We start from the raw sequence: 21,047 nt of genomic DNA on the forward strand, positions 1-21,047 counted from the left end.
AGTATAGGCAGGTACCAGCTTTAGTTGGAGAGCAGTCTGTGGTTGAGTAGCATTCCAGCCGAGGAGATGGAAATATTCTCACTTGTTTCATTCCAAGGAAAGTGAAAGTTAAACACTGGCTCGATGGCCACATTTATGGCATCGTTATTGAATAGTAAAATGTTCCTTCTTCTTCTTAAGGGCCATGCGGGAGATGTTTTCGAAGCCTACCCCCAACTCCTGACAGAGATGGTCTTGCGTCTGCCCTACCAGGTATGTTTCATTTAGTACTGGCAATGTTCTGAATGTCATGTCGGTTGATGAGAGATTTTAGTGTGGTGCTTTCAGTTAGACTTGTCTGAGTACTTTTGTTTGCTACATTCTTGTATAGATGAAGAAGATCTGTGATGCCACCCCATCTGTGGGGGTTCCTGTCTTTGACCAGGCCTGGTTCTACTATCTGTGCGAGGTAAAATGGTGGACCGATAAAAGACTACTGGACAGAGATTTCTTTACCAAATGATTCGATTTAAAAATTAGTTATGTATCATAAACACAAAGTTCATCTGTGCTATCCAACTAGTTTTTGCTACTGAGTTTTTACCCTTAGTGACATGATGAGTACTGTGTTCTCATTGATCCCTGGAAGCTTGATATATCGTGAAGTCTCGTGAGCTTTCCCGGATAGGACTCGAACCCATGACCAGCTTCTTGCAGGTGCAGATGTCAAGTCTCCTGATGTGAAAAATATCGTTCTGGAGCTCTGAATCTGTTTTTAAAAAATGCTGTCGTGAAAGACAGAGAGCTTTAAGTATGTCTGCTGCCCTCTAACATCACCGTAACCATCCACTGACAAATGACAGGGGAGGTTGAGTCTACCTGCTATTCTGCTGCCCTCTAGGGTCAAGCAGCTTCCCATTGGCTAGTGTCACTTGGAAACCGCGATCTGGTCTGTTTTTGGTCACTTAGTACATGATGACTCAGCAGACACCCTTCGTCAGGCGCCAAGTGAGAAAACTCCTACTCTTCATCTGCGGCTCCAAGGACAAGTACCGCCAACTGCGCGACCTGCACACTCTGGAATCTCACCTCCGAGACATCAAGTAAGCAGTCCTTGTTCTGATTGGTCCACTTAGCCCAGCATCTGTCCGTTTGACCAATAATGTGGCACGTACCCTAATCACAACACATTTTTTGTCTGTGGGTATTTTCGTCCCTTCCTAGGTTTCTTCAGGGTCCACCTTAAAACAATTTCATATTTGAGAGACAAGAGTGGCCCGATATTGTGGTTTCAACTCTCCAATCACTCAAGAAGAAGCAATACAAATTCACACAATCAGCGCACAGATCAACTTCAAGGGCCTTGATTTTATTAGTTTTTTCCACTTGTCTAACCACTTCGATACGAAGTTGCGAAAAATTTAGACACTTAACATACCCTTTAAGCTCCTTTTTCTGTACAAACGTCAGTAACACGCAAATACTGAACTAGAAGATGATAAAAAAGGTTGAAGAAACATTAGGCCTCCATGTCCCTTTAACATGCAATCCCTTAATAGCATCCAGAATCTTTTTGAACAGTAGAGGGCACTATGACAGTCTTAAGGCAGTGAAGTTGGCACTGACATTTTGCTTTCTACAACCAGGTCCATCTGTAGTCAGAACGGCCTTGAGCTTGACAACACCAGCAATGTACCAATCACCTTACCCTACGACACTCTTATAACCCTGGTGAGTTGATAAAAACTGAAGAAAACCTACCTGTGATGGATATAGTTTTAAACTGCCTTTAATCTCCATCTATCACAACCCCCCCCCCCACCCATTTCTCCATGTTGCACACATTGCTCTTCGTGGCTTGTTTCTAATTGGGAATAATGGTTTCCTGCATGCTTACTGATATGAATTAGAGTTATCTTGACGCAGTTTCTGTTGTGTATTTCCTCATTTTTAGATTGAGCATTTGAAGGCCTGCCAGGAGATTGCAGCATCCCGCACCCTCAACTGGCAGAAGTTCTGCCACAAGGATGAGAGTAAGAGTATCTTTGACATTCGCAGTCTCACCTTCAGGAGGGCCATATTTCCTTCAGCTTTGAATCTTTCAACATATTTCCCTCATATTGTCATTTGTTGTTAGTCCCTCAGCATGAATAGTCATTTCCTAGTGCCCTCCAGTCAATAGTTACTATTCAGGACTTCTTGTTCTTTTTTCTGTCCATCAGGGCAATAGCTTTTCCCTATTGCCCTTGTAGCCAGTCAATATAACACTATTGCCCTTATTGCCAGTCAATATATGTGTACTTCAATCATTTATTTTCACCTCTTCCCCCCCAAGCCGTCTTATCCAGCCTCCAGCAAGCCAGCTTCTACCTAGATGAGGGTGTGTCTCCCCTCCTCCTGCAGCTGCTGACCTGTGCCCTCTGCGGCAACAAGACCTCCTCCTCCAAACACAAGAAGAGCAAGGAGAAGGCTGAAAAGTCGGAGGGTAGGCGGGATAGTGAGTGGAACATTCTGAACAATTCCTAAGGACCAACCCAAAGTCTTCCTCCGAATCACGCTAGTATCTTTATAAAGTTAAAGGTTTCTATTGATGTGTATATCTTTAATGGTTGTAGTGAAATTGCCCAAGCTGCTTAACTTGATTTTAAGTCTTTTCGTGGTCTTTTGGACCTTGGACCTTGAGGTTGGAGTCTGAATTTACTAAGGTTGGATGTGACCTTGAGACCTAAGACCGGAAGATGCCCAAAGGCAGGGCTTATGTCAAAGATGGCGCTTCTACATCCAGTTCCAAGCAGACTGCAGGTCTGGTGTGTTTGCTGTCTTTTTCTAGAGGCAGCGCCGCCAGAAGTCAGTCACATTACTTTATCAGACTAAAATGTCAACACTTTGAAATTTTTGGAAAAGTAATCCACGTTTGTAATTTCAGAATCTTCGGAAGATAGCCAGCGCCATGACGACAGCCTGTGTCAGTCCCTCATCAACCAGCTCAACCGTCTGGCCGGCCGCGATTCCCTCTCCCGCTTTGTCCGCCAGCACCTGCTAGAGTCCAACAACACCTCGGTGCGCTGGCAGGCGCACGGCCTACTCCTGCACATCTTCAGGTCAATTTCTCTCCTCCAAAAAGAAAAAAACATCTCTGACACCGGTGCAAATTACAACCTGCCACTTCTTAGCATTTTGGTTGGGCTCATAGTTTTCAAAGAGATCTTTGCTCTTTTTATCAGGCATTGAAAAAAGCTAAATTAAAGTACAAAGTCTCAGTTATGAGACGGTGAGATCTGAGCTTTAATGTTTTTGGCTGTGGGTTTAGAATGTGGGTATACAAAATGGGTATTCTGAAAATGTAGAAACACACATATTTTACTGAAGGATGCAGACTGGAGTCGGAGTCTAAGCTCTTAGGTACATTTTCACATAATTTTGTTAAGCTGCATGTCCAGTCACATTCCTACTCGGTCAAATTATTCAATGCAGCTTTGGTTCTTAGCCTTGATTCCAGCTGTGCCATCTCACATCCAAGTATTCTTGTCGGACTTGGCAATAGACTCCACTCATACACTGCTCAATGCACATCTGATAATAGAACAACCATTGTGATGGTAAAGCAGTTTTTTAAATTATTAATTAACAGTCATCTTGAGTATGTCAACTTGTTGATGTTTTCTCTCCCACCTTTCCTAAATCAGGAGTTCCCAGTTCAGCCAACAGGAGCAGCTGCTGGAGCTGATGTGGGAACTCTGGCCGGAGCTGTCCAGCTACGGGCGCAAAGCCGCCCAGTTTGTTGACCTCCTGGGCTACTTCTCGCTCAAGGCACCGTACAGCGCGCAGAAGGTGAAATCAAAGATTTGAGAAATATCCCACTTGTCTCCCAGTTCAAGAGTAATACATTTCACATACATGTTTTTGTTATTTTTTACTAGATTCATGTTACATATTTCAAAGTCCGTCCTTTTTTTTTATTTCAGCAGTGTTCTGCCTGTCTAAATGTTTCGCATTGTTTCCATCCTCTGTGCGTTCTTTGCTTTGTGGTTTAGTTAGCACTAGGCTAATTTTATTGCAAAGTATTTCAGAAAGTGTTTGACATTCCCACCAGAATTGAACATGGCACCATTTGTAAACCTGCACCACGAACAAGTCCTTTGGGATTACGTTCTCCTTTTCCCTTCTTATTTCAGTCCAAGCAATACGTCCAGAAAGCAGCGGCACTGTTGAAGACACAGAACCAATGTCTCGCCAATCATCCCAACTCCACCATTTACAAGTAAGCACCCCTCTCTCTGCCCCCCATTAGACTGTGGTTTCCTACCATGTTCAATTTGAGAGGGTTCTTTGAGCAGTCGCATAATGGAAGAGCCCTTCACTCAGGTCATATCCAAAATTGTTACTGCGGCTGTAATCAATATGTGTACTTACGGAAGCCACAGACTAGTGGCTGCAGCCACTTCTCATAGACAGGTGTATTACTCCAGGCCACAGCCGGTCAATTCACACTTGTCAGCCTCACTGTAATACCAGAGAGCGCCCTCTTTAGTGCATGCCCAGAGCGCATGACACACTTGGTTTAGTGTACGTAGCTCTCACCAGATACTTTGATGTGATACATTTCTGTCCATTGCAGCATGCTGTCGGGCCTTGTGCAGTTTGACGGCTACTTCCTGGAGAGCGACCCTTGTCTGGTTTGCAACAATCCAGAGGTCCCGTTTTCTGTAAGTCCAGGATATTGTCCATTGCAGAAACATTTGCAAGGAAGTATTCTAAACAGCTTTTTGGCTGATCTTCATTTGATTTTAGAAGAATCTTGCCATTGTAAGATACAGTTGTAGATTTTTTGTTTTTCGATGAAATTACCTTTGTCCATCTAAGTTCAGGCTCTGATCATTTGTCATTCTGAAAGAAACATAAGGAAAGGAACGTGAACGTTACGAGTTTTTAGACTTTACAGATGAAACTCAATTTCCATAAATCTCCAACCGACAGAACCTGAAGCTGACCACGCTAAAGGTGGACTCACGCTACACAGCCAACTCGCAGATCGTCAAGCTGGTGGGCACTCACACCATCGCCAAGGTGTCATTGCGCATCAGCGACCTCAAGCGCACCAAGATGGTACGCACCATCAACATCTACTACAACAACCGCACCGTGCAATCCGTGGTGGAACTCAAAAACAAGTGAGTCAGTTGTGTCGTACCGTGAGAATTTTATATTTCAAAAACCTCAGAAGCATTTTTTGTACCAGTGGTTGGACTTATGTACCAATGCTGAATTTGCCAACTGTCCACCAGATATCGCATAGATGGCTCTTGTAAAAGAAGTTTGTAGAGAGGAATGTTTTCAGGGGTTACGATCATAGAGTGTCAGTTGTCTTTGATTGTGATTTCTTTTTTTTTTCTCTAGGCCCACCATGTGGCACAAGGCTCGCAAGTGTCAGCTGGCCGCAGGCCAGACAGAGCTGAAAGTGGAGTTCCCGTTGCCCATCGTGGCCGCCAACCTCATGATCGAGTACGCCGACTTCTACGACAACCTGACAGCCTCAGCCGAGACCCTGCAGTGCCCCCGCTGCAGCGCCTCGGTACCGGCCAACCCGGGCGTCTGCGGGAACTGCGGCGAGAATGTTTTCCAGTGCCACAAGTGCAGGTACGCTAGAGAATCTTACCCCCAGGAGTAAAATGTCCCCATGCCAACTTGGAGAAAGATTCTGCACAAAATCAAATCAAAGGATCAAATCCTCAACTTTTCTAACTTGTGGATTTAGGTAATATAGCACACTAAATTCAGTTAGCAGTTTGTTGCAGTTTTTTGACTTAGCATCATTTTTTCTTTAATCTCTGAAATCTCTTTGCTACCTTAAACTGAGGTTGTTTGTATAATTTAGATAACTTGAATAAATACTGCTACAATGCTCGAGGCTTGGTGACAGTTCTCTTTGGCTTTTTTTTCCCTGCAGGGCCATCAACTATGACGAGAAGGACCCGTACCTGTGTAATGCCTGCGGCTTCTGCAAGTACGCCAAGTTTGACTACACCCTGACAGCCAGAGCCTGCTGTGCTGTCGACCCAATCGAGACTGAAGATGACCGTAAAAAGGTAACCCTCCCTTCTCTCTTCTCTTCCATTGTACGTACTTCATCTTATTATTTTACCTGAAATCAAGATATTAGCTCTGTGACGTAAAAAGTAACCAGCTAACCATCTTTGGTGGTCTTGGAATCCACATCCATACTACTTCAACATTTCTCCGCTTGATACTTCACTTTTTCTTTATTTTGAAAGGCAACCTCTACCATCAGCTCGCTGCTTGAGAAGGCTGACCGTGTCTACCGCCAACTGGTCTCCCACAAACCACATCTGGAGGCCCTGCTGATCAGAGTACATGAGGCCGGACAGGACAAACCGCAGGTAAATAACTGACAGACACACAGACACACACGCCAACATAGACAGTATCATACAGGCCTCATGTCACAGCTCTGCCGATGGCTTAACCTGACAAACCACACGCAAATGACTGACGGACACATGGAGACGCAGCACAAAACCCTGTAGCTGGCAAATGAGACAGAGCCGAGTGTTTGGAAACCCCTCCAGACCAGCACAGTTGCTGCCTGTGGTCACGCGACAGTTCTCAACCAATCGAGCCAGTTCCTCAAGACGAGCAAAAAAAACCCCTCTTTTTTCTACTGGTTTGTCTCAGGACGGCGTGGGTGGTGCAGCCAGCAGCAGTAGTGCCAGCGTCAACAAGACCATCCAGCAATTGGCCCAACGCTACTGCGGAGACTGCAAGGGTACGTTTGACGAACTCAGCAAGATCATCCAGGTAGGTGTGACTACTGCAACGCTTGGTCACTGCACCACAAATTTAAAAGTGCAGATTTTGTGGAGATAATCGTTTATGGAACTGATCATTCCCAAATCACTGATATTTTAAAATACCCTGCAGTGCCCTCAAGTGTATTCTGTTAAACTCATCTGACTTACTCTACGACTAAAGAACTCTGTAAATATCTAACCAATTAACCCAGTGATGCCCAACTAAAATATTCTGTGATACCATCCTGTATATTCTGCAAATACCCTTCTACAATACTCTGTGATACCATCCAGTATATTCTGCAAATACCCTTCTACAATACTCTGTGATACTATCCAGTATATTCTACAAATACCCTTCAACAATACTCTGTGATACCATCCAGTATATTCTGCAAATACCCTTCTACAATACTCTGTGATACCATCCAGTATATTCTGCAAATACCCTTCTACAATACTCTGTGATACCATCCTGTATATTCTACAAATACCCTTAGACAATACTCTGTGATACCATCCAGTATATTCTGCAAATACCTTTCTACAATACTCTGTGATACCATCCAGTATATTCTGCAAATACCCTTCTACAATACTCTGTGATACCATCCAGTATATTCTGCAAATACCCTTCAACAATACTCTGTGATACCATCCAGTTTATTCTGCAAATACCCTTCAACAATACTCTGTTATACCATCCGATATATTCTGCCAATAGCCATCTGCATTACTCTGTAACAATGTTGTAGTCGAGACCACTTAAGACCTTCACAAGACCAACACAAGACCTCCAGTCTGAATTCAAGCCACAAGCTATTCAAATGAACTGCAATAAAAGCATTCCTTAGCCATTGTTCACCCTGTTACTTGTGTCTGGCCTTGTGCATGGTCTTGTGTCTGGTCTTGACTACAACACTGCCCTGTGATACCCATCTAACAGCCCTGTATGTCCAACGAAAATCCTCTGGGATACCTATCTAATATACTATGTGGTATTTAACTACCTGAAATATTCTATAATGCCCAAATAGAATACCTTTTAATACCCTTCTATATATTCTTTAATGCCCACCCAAAATACTTAAGAATAACCATCCTCATCTTTCAGAAAGTGCTAGCGTCTCGCAAGGAGCTGGTGGAGTATGACCGCCGCCAGCGTGACGCCGCCCTCAAGTCCATCAGCCCCAGCTCAGGGATGACGCCTGTGGCCACTCCCTTGACCAGCCCCCACCCCTCGCCGTCACCCAGCACCATGGCCGTCAGCCTGCCCAGCTGCAAGGCCACCCAGAGGAAGTAAGTTCGCTCATATTCAACAATTGTAAACTCAGCACAGAGTTTGATATTCTTCGAGGAGCTCTTTCTCTGGTCCTACTTTGTGCAAGGTTTTGTCTCCAGGTCTTGAGAGGAATAATACCAATTATAAAAGGTTCCAGAATGAATTGCACTGAAGGAAAAAAATGGACACAGTGTAGCATTTTTTCAATTTATGGAGTAAAAGTAACACTGACAGGATTCAATCCTGTCACCTTTTTAACATTAGAACTAGGGCCTGCCTAACCATGTCACCAATCCAGCATCTCAGGAGGTTGATGACTTGACCAGTTGGCTAGAGGTCAGGCATCTAGTCCTGGCTCGGCCCGATTCCAACTATAAATATTCGGTGAATGGTAATGAAATGAATATTCATATTTTCTGTCTACAGTCAGGGTCGTTGCTATGGTTGCGCCGCGGCTGCCACGGAGCACTGTGTGACCCTGCTGAGGGGTCTGGCCTCACACGCCGAGACGAGACGCATCATTGCTGATCAGGTACTGTTGCTGCGGAAACCTCCGTGCAAATTGTCACTTTTCTGTTAAAAGCTTGGCAAGCGTGCCTTATGTTTGCCCGTATGCATGCCTTTGGCTCAACCATTTGATAGTTAATAAGTGTACAGCACACTTGAACATCCTTGTATGGAATATGCGAGTTATAAATGAATAAATTATAAATAATTTATTATAAGCCGATGATAATTGTTGAATTTTAATAGGTCCTGCATTCTCATTTTTGAAACCAGAAATTAGAAAATTTTGTCCTTGCTCGATAATGAAAAACTGAGGAATTTTGGATGTAGGTATCATTTTTTTTCCAGAAATCAGACAAAAATTGTGAACAGCACCGGAGAGATTTTCACGATACATATTGTACATATTGTTTTCATGTCATTTTTAAAAACTTACAGTAGAGTTGTTTGTGTTGGTGACCGTGGGCATAAATGTTGTGCCAATTGGCTTTAACTTGAGACATTTGATGTTGCTTTTGTCACTAGGGCTTGATTCAGGAGTTAGTTGAGTACAACCTCCGCCGTGGCTCGGCCATCTTCCGCAGCGAAGTGCGTCAGCTGCTGGCATTGCTCACCCGTGACAACGCGGATGCGACCCACGTCTTGAACGACATCCTGATGGCCCGCATCACGGCCGCACTCAACAGTTACAAGTCTAACCCAGACCTGGTAGGATCTAGTCGCAGGAATCCATTTTTGCTGTGGATGTAACGATTCATAATGTTAAGGAAATGCAATTGCAAGTGCTGACTGGTGCAGAGTACAGATGCAAGATATGCCCGTCCCTGGCCTTGCAAGAATAATGCAACTGGCATAGCTAGGTTGAACGTTTTATATTACCCTTTTTTTTCCTCAAGGCCGGTGCCGTTAGAAATGAGATGGCCCTCCTGGTCCACTCCGTAGAGAAAGATGATCCCTGCTGGGAGAAGCGGCTAAAATGTGGTAAGTCTTTGAATTCCTGTCAACCCTTGTAGGGCCGTAGCCATAAGTATGTAAAGTAACATGACATGTACTGCACGGAATATCGTGACGTCGTTGGGGTAAATCGGTGCAGTCATATTCACTTCAAAACCTCTCAGATGCTCTCAGAAACTCTCCCTGAGACATCATGTTATTGTTCTGTTTTTGATTTAACTTGTTTGGGGCTTTCTTTGTTTTTTCGTTGCTATAGTGATGAAACTGTTCTTGATAGCGGTGAAGACCAACAGCCCCGTTGTCATGGAGAACGTGACCTTGCCTTGTCTGAGAATACTCCATCTCCTCGTCAAGCCTCCGGCACCTGCCAGCAAGAAGAACAAGGTCAGTGTGTGACAGAAACAAACATGACATTTTCCGTTCTCAACAAAGACAGCAAGTAGTGCCTCAGACTGGTTCACAGTCAGTGCTGCGGTCACGTGATTTAGAGCCTCACAGCCAATCAGGGCCTTCTCCTCTCTGACTGTGCCTGAAATTTGTGCGCACTTTGACCAATGAAAATGCTTTCAAATCACTGTTTACCTTGATATGAATAAAATGCCGTGTTTGTTAGTTTGATTGTTTGAGCATAAGTGCCAAATTGAGTATTAAACCACTGGTACTCAACTCACAGCTTCAAGCAGATTTTAATGGAAGCTTTTCATTGACTATGTGTATTTGTGAATGGAAGTGTGTACTGTGAATTTTTAATCTCTCTTATGCTGATCAGGATAAAAACGTTGAGCATCTGAGTACCGTGAAGCCGGAGGGTCAAGACGTGTACATCAATGTGCGTCAGTGGCTAGCCAAACAGGGTGTGGATTACAACATGTGGAAGCAAAGGATACCCGCTAGCGCTCCAAGTAAGTACCCAGCTGTTAGCACCCAATGCAAGTACGTACATGCTAGCAACTTGCATATTTACCAATCTGCTAGCTTCTGAACATTCTGTTAGCACCTCTCATGCTTACCTTCACACTAGTGCCCCAAATAAGCACTTAGGTGGTAGCACTTTCAGGTGCCTCTAACACCTCAGATACAAGTACATTCTCCTAGCATCAACAATAATTTTCTTGTTGCCTGCACTAAACTTAACCTAGCTCCTGACACCCAACAGCACCCAACGGAGCACGCCAGTTAAGTAACATGCCCCAAGCACTGCACATGAAGCACCTTGTAGTCAGCACTCAACATCAGAACATAATGAGAACTCTGTTTAGTTAACCAGTGTTAGTACCTTTGTGCTAGCACCTCACATAAGTACCTAGTACCTATCACCTGACGCAATACAATAGCCATCACAACTTTAAACTTACTTGGCCATTCCAGAAGACAGCAGCGAGAAGCAAGCCAGCCACCAGGAGACACGGGGCAAGTACCTGATGGAGAAGTACGCCCGGCGCTGGAAGCAAGGCCTCAAGCGCTCACCAGACAACCTCCACCTGGGTGGGGGCAGCACCTGGCTCAGGGGTGTACTCTTCTCCCCGTCCTCTCGGGCCGCCCGACAGGTGGCCTGCAACATTGTGGAGTCGCTCTGCCAAGTAAGAGGCTCACAACAAGATTTTTTGGGATGAAAATCTTTGGTGCTAAATTTGGCCATCTTCTACTTTTTGAAATTGTTAGACCTCATACCTATCTCTCAAAATAGAATTTAGTACTTAAACTACTGCCCTCATTAATTATGCCTTCTTTGTCACTTCAGGTGTCCAGTCGTAGACAGCAGATGCTGGACCTTTTGACCAGCTACCTGGACGAGGTGGGGCCCAGCGGAGAGAGCGCAGCAGAGTTCCTGACGCTCTACCAGCGCCTGACCAAGGCCCCTCACTGGAAGCTCTACCTGGCTGCCAAGGGCCTGCTCCCCCACGTTGGGGTGCTCATCACTAAGGTAAGCTCGTCGGTGTTTGACTGAAGAGGGAGAGAAAGATGGGGGTTGTCTGTTCTTCTGTCCATTGGAACTGCCAAGCTTATTTTGTATGATCATGTAGACTTTGAGTTTGACGTTGTATGAGATAAGCAGGACATGTATTCACTTTCTTAAACTGGTGTCAAAAGGTTGACCTGATCGGGCAAAATGAGTCTTAAATACATTTGTTTCACTCAAGCATTTTATATGCATTAGATAAAAGCACACTCACCTCTCTGATTTGATATATGACTTGGTTCGACATGCTGATGAATATTGATCTCACGAGGGTTAAATATGGAGACTTACTTTTGATTTCCTCTGTGGAAGATTTTGAGCTTGCAACCCAAGGTAACCCTAGCAGCTTTTTAGGTAGTTTATCCCAACTTTTTTATCACTTTGCTGTTTGAAAAAAGTCACACTTGGCAAACAGGTGACATCTTAGATGCCATCCAGTGACCTATTTCTCCATTTTTTTGCAGGAGATTGACATTTTGTTGTCTCTGGAGGAGACCACGCTTAGCTCGGACCTGTCTCAGGGATACGCTCTGAAGATGCTGACAGGTAAGCTACAATAATGCAATTAACTTGCTGCTCAAAAGAAAAAGATTGGATCAAAGTAGCTTGCTTGAGGACACAGGTACGAAAATACCTTCCTGGAATTGAGCTTTTCTTTACACTATAAACAATGTGTTGTGGCTTATGGGGTTTGTGTGGTGGCTGATTGCTTGTAGGGTTGGGTACGATTTTACAAAGTTCGGCCTACATTGTAATACTAAGACATTATGTGGGGTCAAATGGTATTTGTCAAATCTGAATTTCAAGCACTTTGATGCAAGTCTGATTGAAAAATTATCACTAAATATTATAGAATGGCTTTGCAAACTGCAAAGGAACCTGAAAAGGTTGAAGACATGCTTTTTCCATGGGTATTCCAGAGTCCTTTTTTGGGAGATGGGACATAAAGGGTCACTCTCTAGAGGGGCAAGTCAGTAGGTTCGATCACATTAAAGCAATACAAAGCAAGGTTTTGGGGTGTACCTAATTCAGAGCGGAAGCACAAAGTTGATTGAGTAGACTCAAGTACTTGTTCTTTCTCTGTCAAATTGTCAGAGTTGCTGGCCAGCTTCCTGGAGGTGGACACCATCCGTCGCCACTACAAGAGCAAGCTGCTAGGCCCCGTCCTCAATGGCTACCTGGCACTGCGCAAGCTGGTGGTGCAGCGGACCAAGCTGGTGGACGAGACGCAGCAGATGCTGCTTGAATTGCTAGAGGACATGACCACAGGTGGGTGGGTGGGTGGTAGGGTGGGTGGGTGGGTGGGTTGGTGGGTGGTTGGGTGGAGATGTCGCTTAGCAAATTTGCCCGCTAAGCAGAATCGGCCCGGAACCAGCCACTTATGGTGTTACACTGTATGGCATTTTAGCTGTAGACCTGTTTTTACTAAGCAGATATCTTCTCTGCCTTACATATTTCAGTGTTCAACCGATCTGTGAAACTGAAAACAGACGCATGCAGAAATTTGAGATGATCCTTAAACATATCTTCTTACTAGAATGTTCCTCCATGTCGTAAGATGCCCACCTCTGGCAAGGACCAGTGAGTTGATTCTGTAGTACTTTCTTTCATAGGCACCGAGTCCGAAACCAGAGCATTCATGGCTGTCTGCGTGGACACGGTAAAACGCTACGGACTGGATGACCTTCGAACTCCGGTCTTCATCTTCGAGAGACTGTGCAGCATCATATACCCAGTATGTCCATGGCAGCTTCAAGCTTTATACTTGCCAAGGAGCTGAGATGGTTTAAGAAATATTTTTGGCCCAGTGAGCGGGGATAATAATGACATGTGATACCTTGATCTAGTTCCCTGCGTGCGAGTTAGTATTGTTATTCTCATGGAATAACATATTGCAAACTTCACTGCCATAAATCCAAGAGTTTATCTGTGTGAAGTCTTGTGTGATGTGTCCTTTAACGAAGTGATGCGAACCTAAGAATGTTGTTGTGGCTTGTAGGAGGAGAACGACGTGGGCGTATTCTTCATGACCTTGGAGAAAGACCCGCAGCAAGAGGATTTCCTCCAGGGGCGCATGCAGGGGAACCCCTACAACTCCAACGAGCCGGACATGGGGCCGCTCATGAGGGACATCAAGAACAAGATATGCAGAGGTAGGCAGCGGACCCTGCCCAATTGAGAATGCAACCCATTCTTAAATGGGAGACAATTCAAGTATAGTATGACAGCATGGGTGGCCCTGTTCCAAATTCTGCCCATTTCTGAATTGTGACCATATAACAAAGGCTATCGGCCTGTCTAGAAAATGAGTTTCAATTCAGTGCATGACAATATTTGTTGAACATTTTCAGTGCTAGTTACGTAGAAATTCTTCAAAACACCTACAAAAAGATGGATAGTGAAACAAAGAAATATATCTTTATGGAAGCATCAGAAAGAAAGATCTGGACTGACCTCTAAAGTTGGCAGTGTAAATTTCACACTTGTGACAAAAGATTGGGTATCATGAAAACAATTGAGGAAAAGTTTTATCAATAAAAAGGGGCTTGAATATTTTACGTTTGTTTAATTCTCAAGAGTAAAAGAAGTTTAAAACCAAAGTGAATAGGAGGAATTCCTTATTCCCTCAAAAAGCAGCGAGCATAAGTAATTCTCAGTTATTTTTCCTTCTGCTTTGTTTGACAGACTGTGAGTTGATAGCTCTGCTTGAAGATGACACAGGCATGGAGGTAAAAATATGTCAACACTTTTTTCTCGCCTTTTTGGCCAATTTTTTTTAAGAGTGCGTCGTAAAATTGCTTTTATGAAACGGTGATTGGAGAATGTATCAAAATTCTCATTTACAGTATACAGGTATGTATTCTCGTTTGAATTAACAGAGTGCCTGAAACTTAAGGTGAAACTTCCAATGTGTCTCATTTCATTGGTACTGATAATTGATATTTTTGCATCAACTGCACAGCTGTTGGTCAACAACAAGATTATCAGCCTGGACCTGCCTGTCAAGTACATATACCAGAAGATATGGTGCCCTGAGAACGAGGTAATTGCTATTTGTATCTCACATTTCTCATAAGATATATCACTTGGCGACTTGCCAAATGTATTTGCACCACAAGTTTAAGTGTGTTCTTGATACTTGTGGCTGATGTGATATTGCTTTTTATTTGCAAGTTGCCCTCTTATGCAAATTCTTAATCAGCTCATTATCAGTGACACCGACATGTCACTTCACGCCACTGATGACCAGTGACAATCCAGTTGATGCGGACAGCTTTTTCTGTCATTTTCAGGGTGAACCGATGCGCATCATCTATCGCATGCGTGGTCTCCTTGGCGACGCAACTGAGGACATCATCGAATCAGTGGACAACAACAGTGGTAGGTTTCAATTTAAGATCAGAGTCAAATTCGCATTTTGCAAAGTGCTTTTGCATTTAATGTTGTTCAATTCAAATCATATTTCAACATTTAGAGAAATTTATGCAATTTCAATTACCTCAGATTCTGCCCACTGGAAAAAAGTTCTTGCTTCATGGTTGAACATTCAATTAGGTAATCTGCTGACTTGATTGGTCCATTTCTTATGTTCATGAATATTCAGATGAGGAGGCTGATGATGAGGAGACATACAAGATGGCGGGTGTGATGAGTGAATGCGAGGGACTAGAGATCATGCTGCATAGGTATGTATGGCAAATAAAGTTGATTACATCCAGAAATTGTGTTTGTGCATCCACAAAGTATATTTCTTTATCCACAAAGTAAGTTTGCACCACAGTTTATTATATCCACATAACATTTCTTCGTGTTTTAGTTGATTCTGTCCACGTGTGTTAAGTGTCTGATGTTCTTGAATCCACAAAGTGTGGTCTATCCACAAAGTATGCTTGCTCTGCTAAGCCCGAGTCCACTACATTCATAGAGAGACAGCTTATGCTGCAGGAATTGTTGTATGCCTCTTATCGATAACATCCACAAACTGCATCGGTAATCAGAAGCCTGCCATGTTCACAATATTTGCCTGCCACCAGCGATCTCTCACATCCGGCTGATGGCGTTTGTGTTCCAACTTCTTTTAACCAGGCTTGCCTGTTTGACGGATCTCGTCCGTGGACGGCAGCTCTTGGCCGTTCTCCTCAAGTTACTGTGCTTCTGCACCAAGGTGAAAGTCAACCGGCAGCGACTGATAGAACCGGCCATGCAGGCTGTCAACATCATGCTGGCCGTCCTAAACAGGGTAAGCATTCAAATCCACCAAGCACAGACGTTTTTTGTTCAGCAACCCTAGGTTGGTAGCATGCAGTGTGTATGACCTACAACAGGTTCCCAGATTTTGTTTGGGGGGTGGGGCTTCATAGTATAAAAGAGTACTTAAGCAGAAGTTTGAATTAACTTAAACAGGAATACACTGTAGAAGGTTTGAATGGTCTATATACTCGGTGCTTTGTGAGTGGTCTATATACTCGGTGCTTTGTGAGTGGTCTATATACTCGGTGCTTTGTGAGTGGTCTATATACTCGGTGCTTTGTGAGTGGTCTATATACTCGGTGCTTTGTGAGTGGTCTATATACTCGCTGCTTTGTGAGTGGTCTATATACTCGGTGCTTTGTGAGTGGTCTATATACTCGGTGCTTTGTGAGTGGTCTATATACTCGGTGCTTTGTGAGTGGTCTATATACTCGGTGCTTTGTGAGTGGTCTATATACTCGCTGCTTTGTGAGTGGTCTATATACTGGGTGCTTTGTGAGTGGTCTATATACTCGGTGCTTTGTGAGTGGTCTATATACTCGGTGCTTTGTGAGTGGTCTATATACTGGGTGCTTTGTGAGTGGTCTATATACTCGGTGCTTTGTGAGTGGTCTATATACTGGGTGCTTTGTGAGTGGTCTATATACTCGGTGCTTTGTGAGTGGTCTATATACTGGGTGCTTTGTGAGTGGTCTATATACTCGGTGCTTTGTGAGTGGTCTATATACTGGGTGCTTTGTGAGTGGTCTATATACTCGGTGCTTTGTGAGTGGTCTATATACTGGGTGCTTTGTGAGTGGTCTATATACTCGGTGCTTTGTGAGTGGTCTATATATTCGGTGCTTTGTGAGTGGTCTATATACTCGGTGCTTTGTGAGTGGTCTATATACTCGGTGCTTTGTGAGTGGTCTATATACTCGGTGCTTTGTGAGTGGTCTATATATTCGGTGCTTTGTGAGTGGTCTATATACTCGGTGCTTTGTGAGTGGTCTATATATTCGGTGCTTTGTGAGTGGTCTATATACTCGGTGCTTTGTGAGTGGTCTATATACTGGGTGCTTTGTGAGTGGTCTATATATTCGGTGCTTTGTGAGTGGTCTATATACTCGGTGCTTTGTGAGTGGTCTATATACTGGGTGCTTTGTGAGTGGTCTATATACTCGGTGCTTTGTGAGTGGTCTATATACTCGGTGCTTTGTGAGTGGTCTATATACTGGGTGCTTTGTGAGTGGTCTATATACTCGGTGCTTTGTGAGTGGTGTTGAGACAGTACCATGAAACAAGTCACGTTGTAGGTCTTGCTACTTTACCATTTCCAGCCAGTCAGCAGAACTCGTTGAGTCAAGGGGTAGTTAAAATAAGATTGTAGGGTTGAGTCTCAACCAAGAATCATTCGCCTGAGACATTGGACCTGCAATTTGAAAGTTGCAAAATTTTTACTGAAGCTTTTAGAAAGCTCAGAAAAAAACATGGTGCTTTAAAGCATCGTGTCATTGATGCACATACGTGCAGCCTTAAAGTGAGATTTGCCAGGATTCTGTCATCATTTGTGTGTCCTTTTGGCCCAAAAAGCCTAGTTTTACAAAGCTCACAGAAAAAAGGTGCTTGGTAGCACTTTGTCAGTTATGCACACAACCCTAAAGAAATGATGGGTATCATGTTGTTGTTTGTAGGTCCTTTTAGCCGAGAACGAAGAGCCCGGATCGGGCGGGGGCACGGCTGTGACAGAGCAGCTCCTCTCCATCATGGAGGTGATCCTGCAGGAGGCCAACAACGAGCCCCTGGACCACGGCAAGCCCACCGTCATCCTGGCCTGCGACAAGAGCCAGCTGGTAGCCCTCCTGGACCGCATCAACAGCCCCTTCGTCCGCTCCCACTCTTCGGTCCTCCAGGGCCTGATGCGGATCATCCCTTTCCTGTCCTTCGGGGACAAGGAGAAGATGACCACCCTGGTGCTGCACTTTGAGCCCTACCTGGACTTTGACAAGTAAGGGAAAAAGGGTCACGCAGTCGAGTACTTCACTAGCACTTGACATATATTTGTGAAGAGATCTCACTGATAAATGTCTTTGTTACAGTGTATATAAATTGCTCAAAGCCAACACTGAGACTGGTTCTTTTGTAGGTACTTGTAAAGACTTGTGAATACTAACAAAGCACTTGTAAGTACCTGTAAAGCACTAGTGAGGTACTTCACCAAGCAAAAATATTGTGAGTCTGTACTTTCTGTGTTTTCAAAGACTGACAAGAGAAGAATTTTAAGGACCAAATGTACTTATCAAGCTTTAATTGTCTTGCGGAATTAATTATCCATGGCCTATTTTTCCCCTCTCAGATTTGACGGCGATCACACCCAGGATGATGAGATCCATTTAGAGTGCTTCTGTGCCATCGCTGCAGGAATTGAGGTGAGTCCTTGGTTGGAATAACCAAGTTGGCTCAAGGGTGCTGTCCCTAGGTCACAATCCCAGAATTATTTGCTATTTCTCCTTCGTAATTTTGGGATAATTTACAAAACTGCAGTCTAAGAGAAAAATTACTTTGAAATCGCTCTGTTTGATGAGTCATCCATCAGAAAGCACTTAAATATAGTGTCTAAAATCTACCACTCATTTTGCGTGGAGAAGATGAGGAAAGTACAGGATTAGACTGGCTTCAAAGCATAATATCAAAAAACAATACTGATGGTATTTGATGTCTCTCTGCAGAATAACTCCAACGGGAATGCGCTGAAAGATCTGATCATCCAGCAAGGCATTGTGGGAAAAGCCGTGGGCTACATCACCCGCAACCTGCCCAAGGCATCCAAGTAAAGTGGCTCTAGTTTTTTCTCAAAGAAAAATAAGTTGATGGCTAGATGACTTTGAACTTGTGAGACATCACAGAATTTTTTTTTTTAGTGGCAGTTATTGTGTACAGTAGTAGAGCCATACTTGAGATATCCCATATCACTGAGTATCCATGACTGATTCAAATATACTCAATTTTTTGTTATGTAATCATTTTTTTGTGACCTTAACCCTTGGTATGAATTACCTTTTCATGATTTTGTTGTATTAAACTTGGTCAGGGTTAAGGTACTGATGGCTAGAATGTTCAATTCAAGAGGACAGAAAGAAGTCACTGAGGTTCCATATCAAAGCTAACATTCCCCTTACATTTCCCTGTTGCCATTTTTTCAGTCTTGAGTCCCCTCCATGGAAGGAGTTTCTAGCCAAGCCGTCGCTTCCCTACGTGCTGAGGCTCCTGACTGGTTTATGCACGGGCCACCCTGCCTCACAGGTAAGCCAATTTGACGGATATCCAGAAGAGGTGACATCACAGCGTAACAGCTCTTAACCTCCATTCAAACCTCAGCTGCGTCCAAAATACTTGGCCTATGGAAGTGGCTGAATCTTCTTCCCACAAGAAAGTATGTATCTCTAAGTCATAGTCACATCTATTGGAAAGATTTTAGCATCACCTAGACTCTGCCGCTGAGGGAGGTTCAAGTGAGCTGTCGAGTCGAAAAACAGCGAAGGCCAGATTTTTCTTGACTTGGTTTTCTGGTTTTTCCTTTCCTGTCTGGTGTTCAGCTGCTGGTTGGTGCCGAGTGTATCCTGGCCATCCATCGCATGGAGCAGATCTCCAGCGAAGAGGGCATCGGGTCGCTGTCTGAGAACCTCATGGAGTCCATCAAGCTGAACCCGGAGGTGGCCAAGAAGGTGAGTATAGGAGATTGATGAGGAGATTAGAGAGTAGGAGTGGGTCTTTTTTTTTTTTTTTTAGACGCTCACATGGTTTGTCAAACTCGTTGCTGAGGAAACCAAGTAAACAGGGTTAAGAGTATTGAAGAGATGAAGACAAATATTGGGATGGAGAGTTGAGGTACTCTCCGGGAAACTCAAATGGGCTGTAGATGGCTAGCTGGAGACCTTTCTGTTTGAGGCATTTCAGAAAAAAATTGAAAGAATCTTCTTATGTCAGCCAAACCATCCATAAACTGATGAGTTTATAAGATTCTAAATGGAATAAATGAGGTTCCGTATTGAAGTACATCATTGAGCCAAGCCAACTCACATCACAGCAGGCTGAGGTGATGTTTTATGCACACAATCTCTAGTGAATGAAATGCCTTGTGTACCTTTTCATAATGTCAACCTTTGTTTAACTCTTCAGATTGATGAGGTGCGAGCACAGACCAAGGCGGAGAAGAAACGACTGGCCATGGCTATGAGACAGAAGCAGCTAGGGGCACTCGGCATGTCGGTGAGTAGGGAACTGCCTGTCTGATGGGCTGTAGTTTGGAGTCTGGAATGTCAGTCTACCACAGGTTGTGGGTGAGACTCTTGAGGGCAGTATATATCAATGGCTCTTGGAAGATGCTGGTTGTCACTGTGTTGACAGAGCTTAATTGAATATAGGCATGACCTCTTGTCCCATATCCAATAAGGGATAATAGCGTTTGTGTCCTTGAGCAGGGCACTTGACTGCAATTTCCTCTCTCCTGTTTCTCATTATCCACATGAACATATGTTTTCAATGCTACTAGGTCATTAAAGCAGTATTTTCCAACAGATTAGAGGTCTTGGACGATGTTTTGTCTCATTGTCACGTTTGTTGCCTCCAACAGACCAATGAGAAGGGCCAAGTGACTGCGGAACGCTCAGTCCTGAAGCAGATGGAGGAGCTGGTTGACGAATCTGGCCTGACCTGCTGTATATGCAGGGAAGGGTACAAGTACCAACCACAGAAGGTAATAAATCGTGGGCGGAGGGTTTGAACGAAGTGGGCGAGGCCTGTAAAGAAAGAGACACGGTTGGATGAATGTAGCCCGATGAGATATGTAAGTTCAGAAAAGTGACAACTACAGACGGAAATACTGGAGAACTGATTGGTGTGAAATTGGATGAGACTAGTGTAGCAGGGGCAGGGTCAGTTAGGCCGGGGGAGGGGCTTATGGAGTAGGGGCGGGACATATGGCAAGTCTAGCATTACTTGAAGCACTGTCACTTGCGTATTAAAGAATTTGACACAATATGTAATCATGGGGGAACAATCTGGAGAGGGGCAGGGCTTAGGCACTAGTGGGCGGGCAAACATATCTACAGATCAGGGTAGTGCAGCGAAAAGTCTGTCCTGATAAATTACCAACTGTTCTTTCCATTTTAGGTTCTCGGAATCTACACTTTCACCAAGTGCCACCCTCTGGAGGAGTATGAGACCAAATCACGCAAGACGCAAGGCTACAGCACTGTGTCCCACTTTAACATAGTGCACTATGACTGTCACATGGCAGCCGTCAGGTAAGCCGCTCTCTGACTGT

General features: G+C 44.1%; 1 protein-coding gene across 3 annotated transcripts in view; it reads left to right on the forward strand.

The window, feature by feature from the left end:
• Positions 1 to 21,047, forward strand: part of ubr4 (ubiquitin protein ligase E3 component n-recognin 4) — a 71,178-nt gene that overhangs the window by 43,818 nt on the left and 6,313 nt on the right. For 2 of the 3 annotated variants that reach the window (XM_022228524.2, XM_087143195.1), the window contains exons 66-105: positions 181 to 252; positions 371 to 448; positions 949 to 1,082; positions 1,626 to 1,710; positions 1,934 to 2,012; positions 2,315 to 2,476; positions 2,906 to 3,080; positions 3,666 to 3,810; positions 4,155 to 4,240; positions 4,598 to 4,685; positions 4,957 to 5,150; positions 5,377 to 5,616; positions 5,927 to 6,065; positions 6,252 to 6,377; positions 6,673 to 6,795; positions 7,903 to 8,087; positions 8,497 to 8,602; positions 9,103 to 9,285; positions 9,474 to 9,558; positions 9,788 to 9,915; positions 10,301 to 10,433; positions 10,900 to 11,111; positions 11,273 to 11,455; positions 11,956 to 12,037; positions 12,587 to 12,760; positions 13,105 to 13,226; positions 13,491 to 13,644; positions 14,177 to 14,220; positions 14,454 to 14,534; positions 14,785 to 14,872; positions 15,096 to 15,177; positions 15,578 to 15,731; positions 17,416 to 17,729; positions 18,078 to 18,150; positions 18,451 to 18,551; positions 18,925 to 19,024; positions 19,318 to 19,446; positions 19,901 to 19,990; positions 20,355 to 20,477; positions 20,894 to 21,027. In XM_022228524.2, coding sequence (XP_022084216.2) covers positions 181 to 252; positions 371 to 448; positions 949 to 1,082; positions 1,626 to 1,710; positions 1,934 to 2,012; positions 2,315 to 2,476; positions 2,906 to 3,080; positions 3,666 to 3,810; positions 4,155 to 4,240; positions 4,598 to 4,685; positions 4,957 to 5,150; positions 5,377 to 5,616; positions 5,927 to 6,065; positions 6,252 to 6,377; positions 6,673 to 6,795; positions 7,903 to 8,087; positions 8,497 to 8,602; positions 9,103 to 9,285; positions 9,474 to 9,558; positions 9,788 to 9,915; positions 10,301 to 10,433; positions 10,900 to 11,111; positions 11,273 to 11,455; positions 11,956 to 12,037; positions 12,587 to 12,760; positions 13,105 to 13,226; positions 13,491 to 13,644; positions 14,177 to 14,220; positions 14,454 to 14,534; positions 14,785 to 14,872; positions 15,096 to 15,177; positions 15,578 to 15,731; positions 17,416 to 17,729; positions 18,078 to 18,150; positions 18,451 to 18,551; positions 18,925 to 19,024; positions 19,318 to 19,446; positions 19,901 to 19,990; positions 20,355 to 20,477; positions 20,894 to 21,027 — 5,186 coding nt within the window. The remainder of the gene's footprint in view (positions 1 to 180; positions 253 to 370; positions 449 to 948; positions 1,083 to 1,625; positions 1,711 to 1,933; positions 2,013 to 2,314; positions 2,477 to 2,905; positions 3,081 to 3,665; positions 3,811 to 4,154; positions 4,241 to 4,597; positions 4,686 to 4,956; positions 5,151 to 5,376; positions 5,617 to 5,926; positions 6,066 to 6,251; positions 6,378 to 6,672; positions 6,796 to 7,902; positions 8,088 to 8,496; positions 8,603 to 9,102; positions 9,286 to 9,473; positions 9,559 to 9,787; positions 9,916 to 10,300; positions 10,434 to 10,899; positions 11,112 to 11,272; positions 11,456 to 11,955; positions 12,038 to 12,586; positions 12,761 to 13,104; positions 13,227 to 13,490; positions 13,645 to 14,176; positions 14,221 to 14,453; positions 14,535 to 14,784; positions 14,873 to 15,095; positions 15,178 to 15,577; positions 15,732 to 17,415; positions 17,730 to 18,077; positions 18,151 to 18,450; positions 18,552 to 18,924; positions 19,025 to 19,317; positions 19,447 to 19,900; positions 19,991 to 20,354; positions 20,478 to 20,893; positions 21,028 to 21,047) is intronic. The other variant, XM_022228525.2, reaches the window with a different exon arrangement.

The sequence above is a fragment of the Acanthaster planci genome, linkage group LG11 (assembly GCF_054643075.1).
Source record: "Acanthaster planci isolate LZ-2023a linkage group LG11, COTS_SCS, whole genome shotgun sequence".
Lineage (NCBI taxonomy): Eukaryota > Metazoa > Echinodermata > Asteroidea > Valvatida > Acanthasteridae > Acanthaster > Acanthaster planci.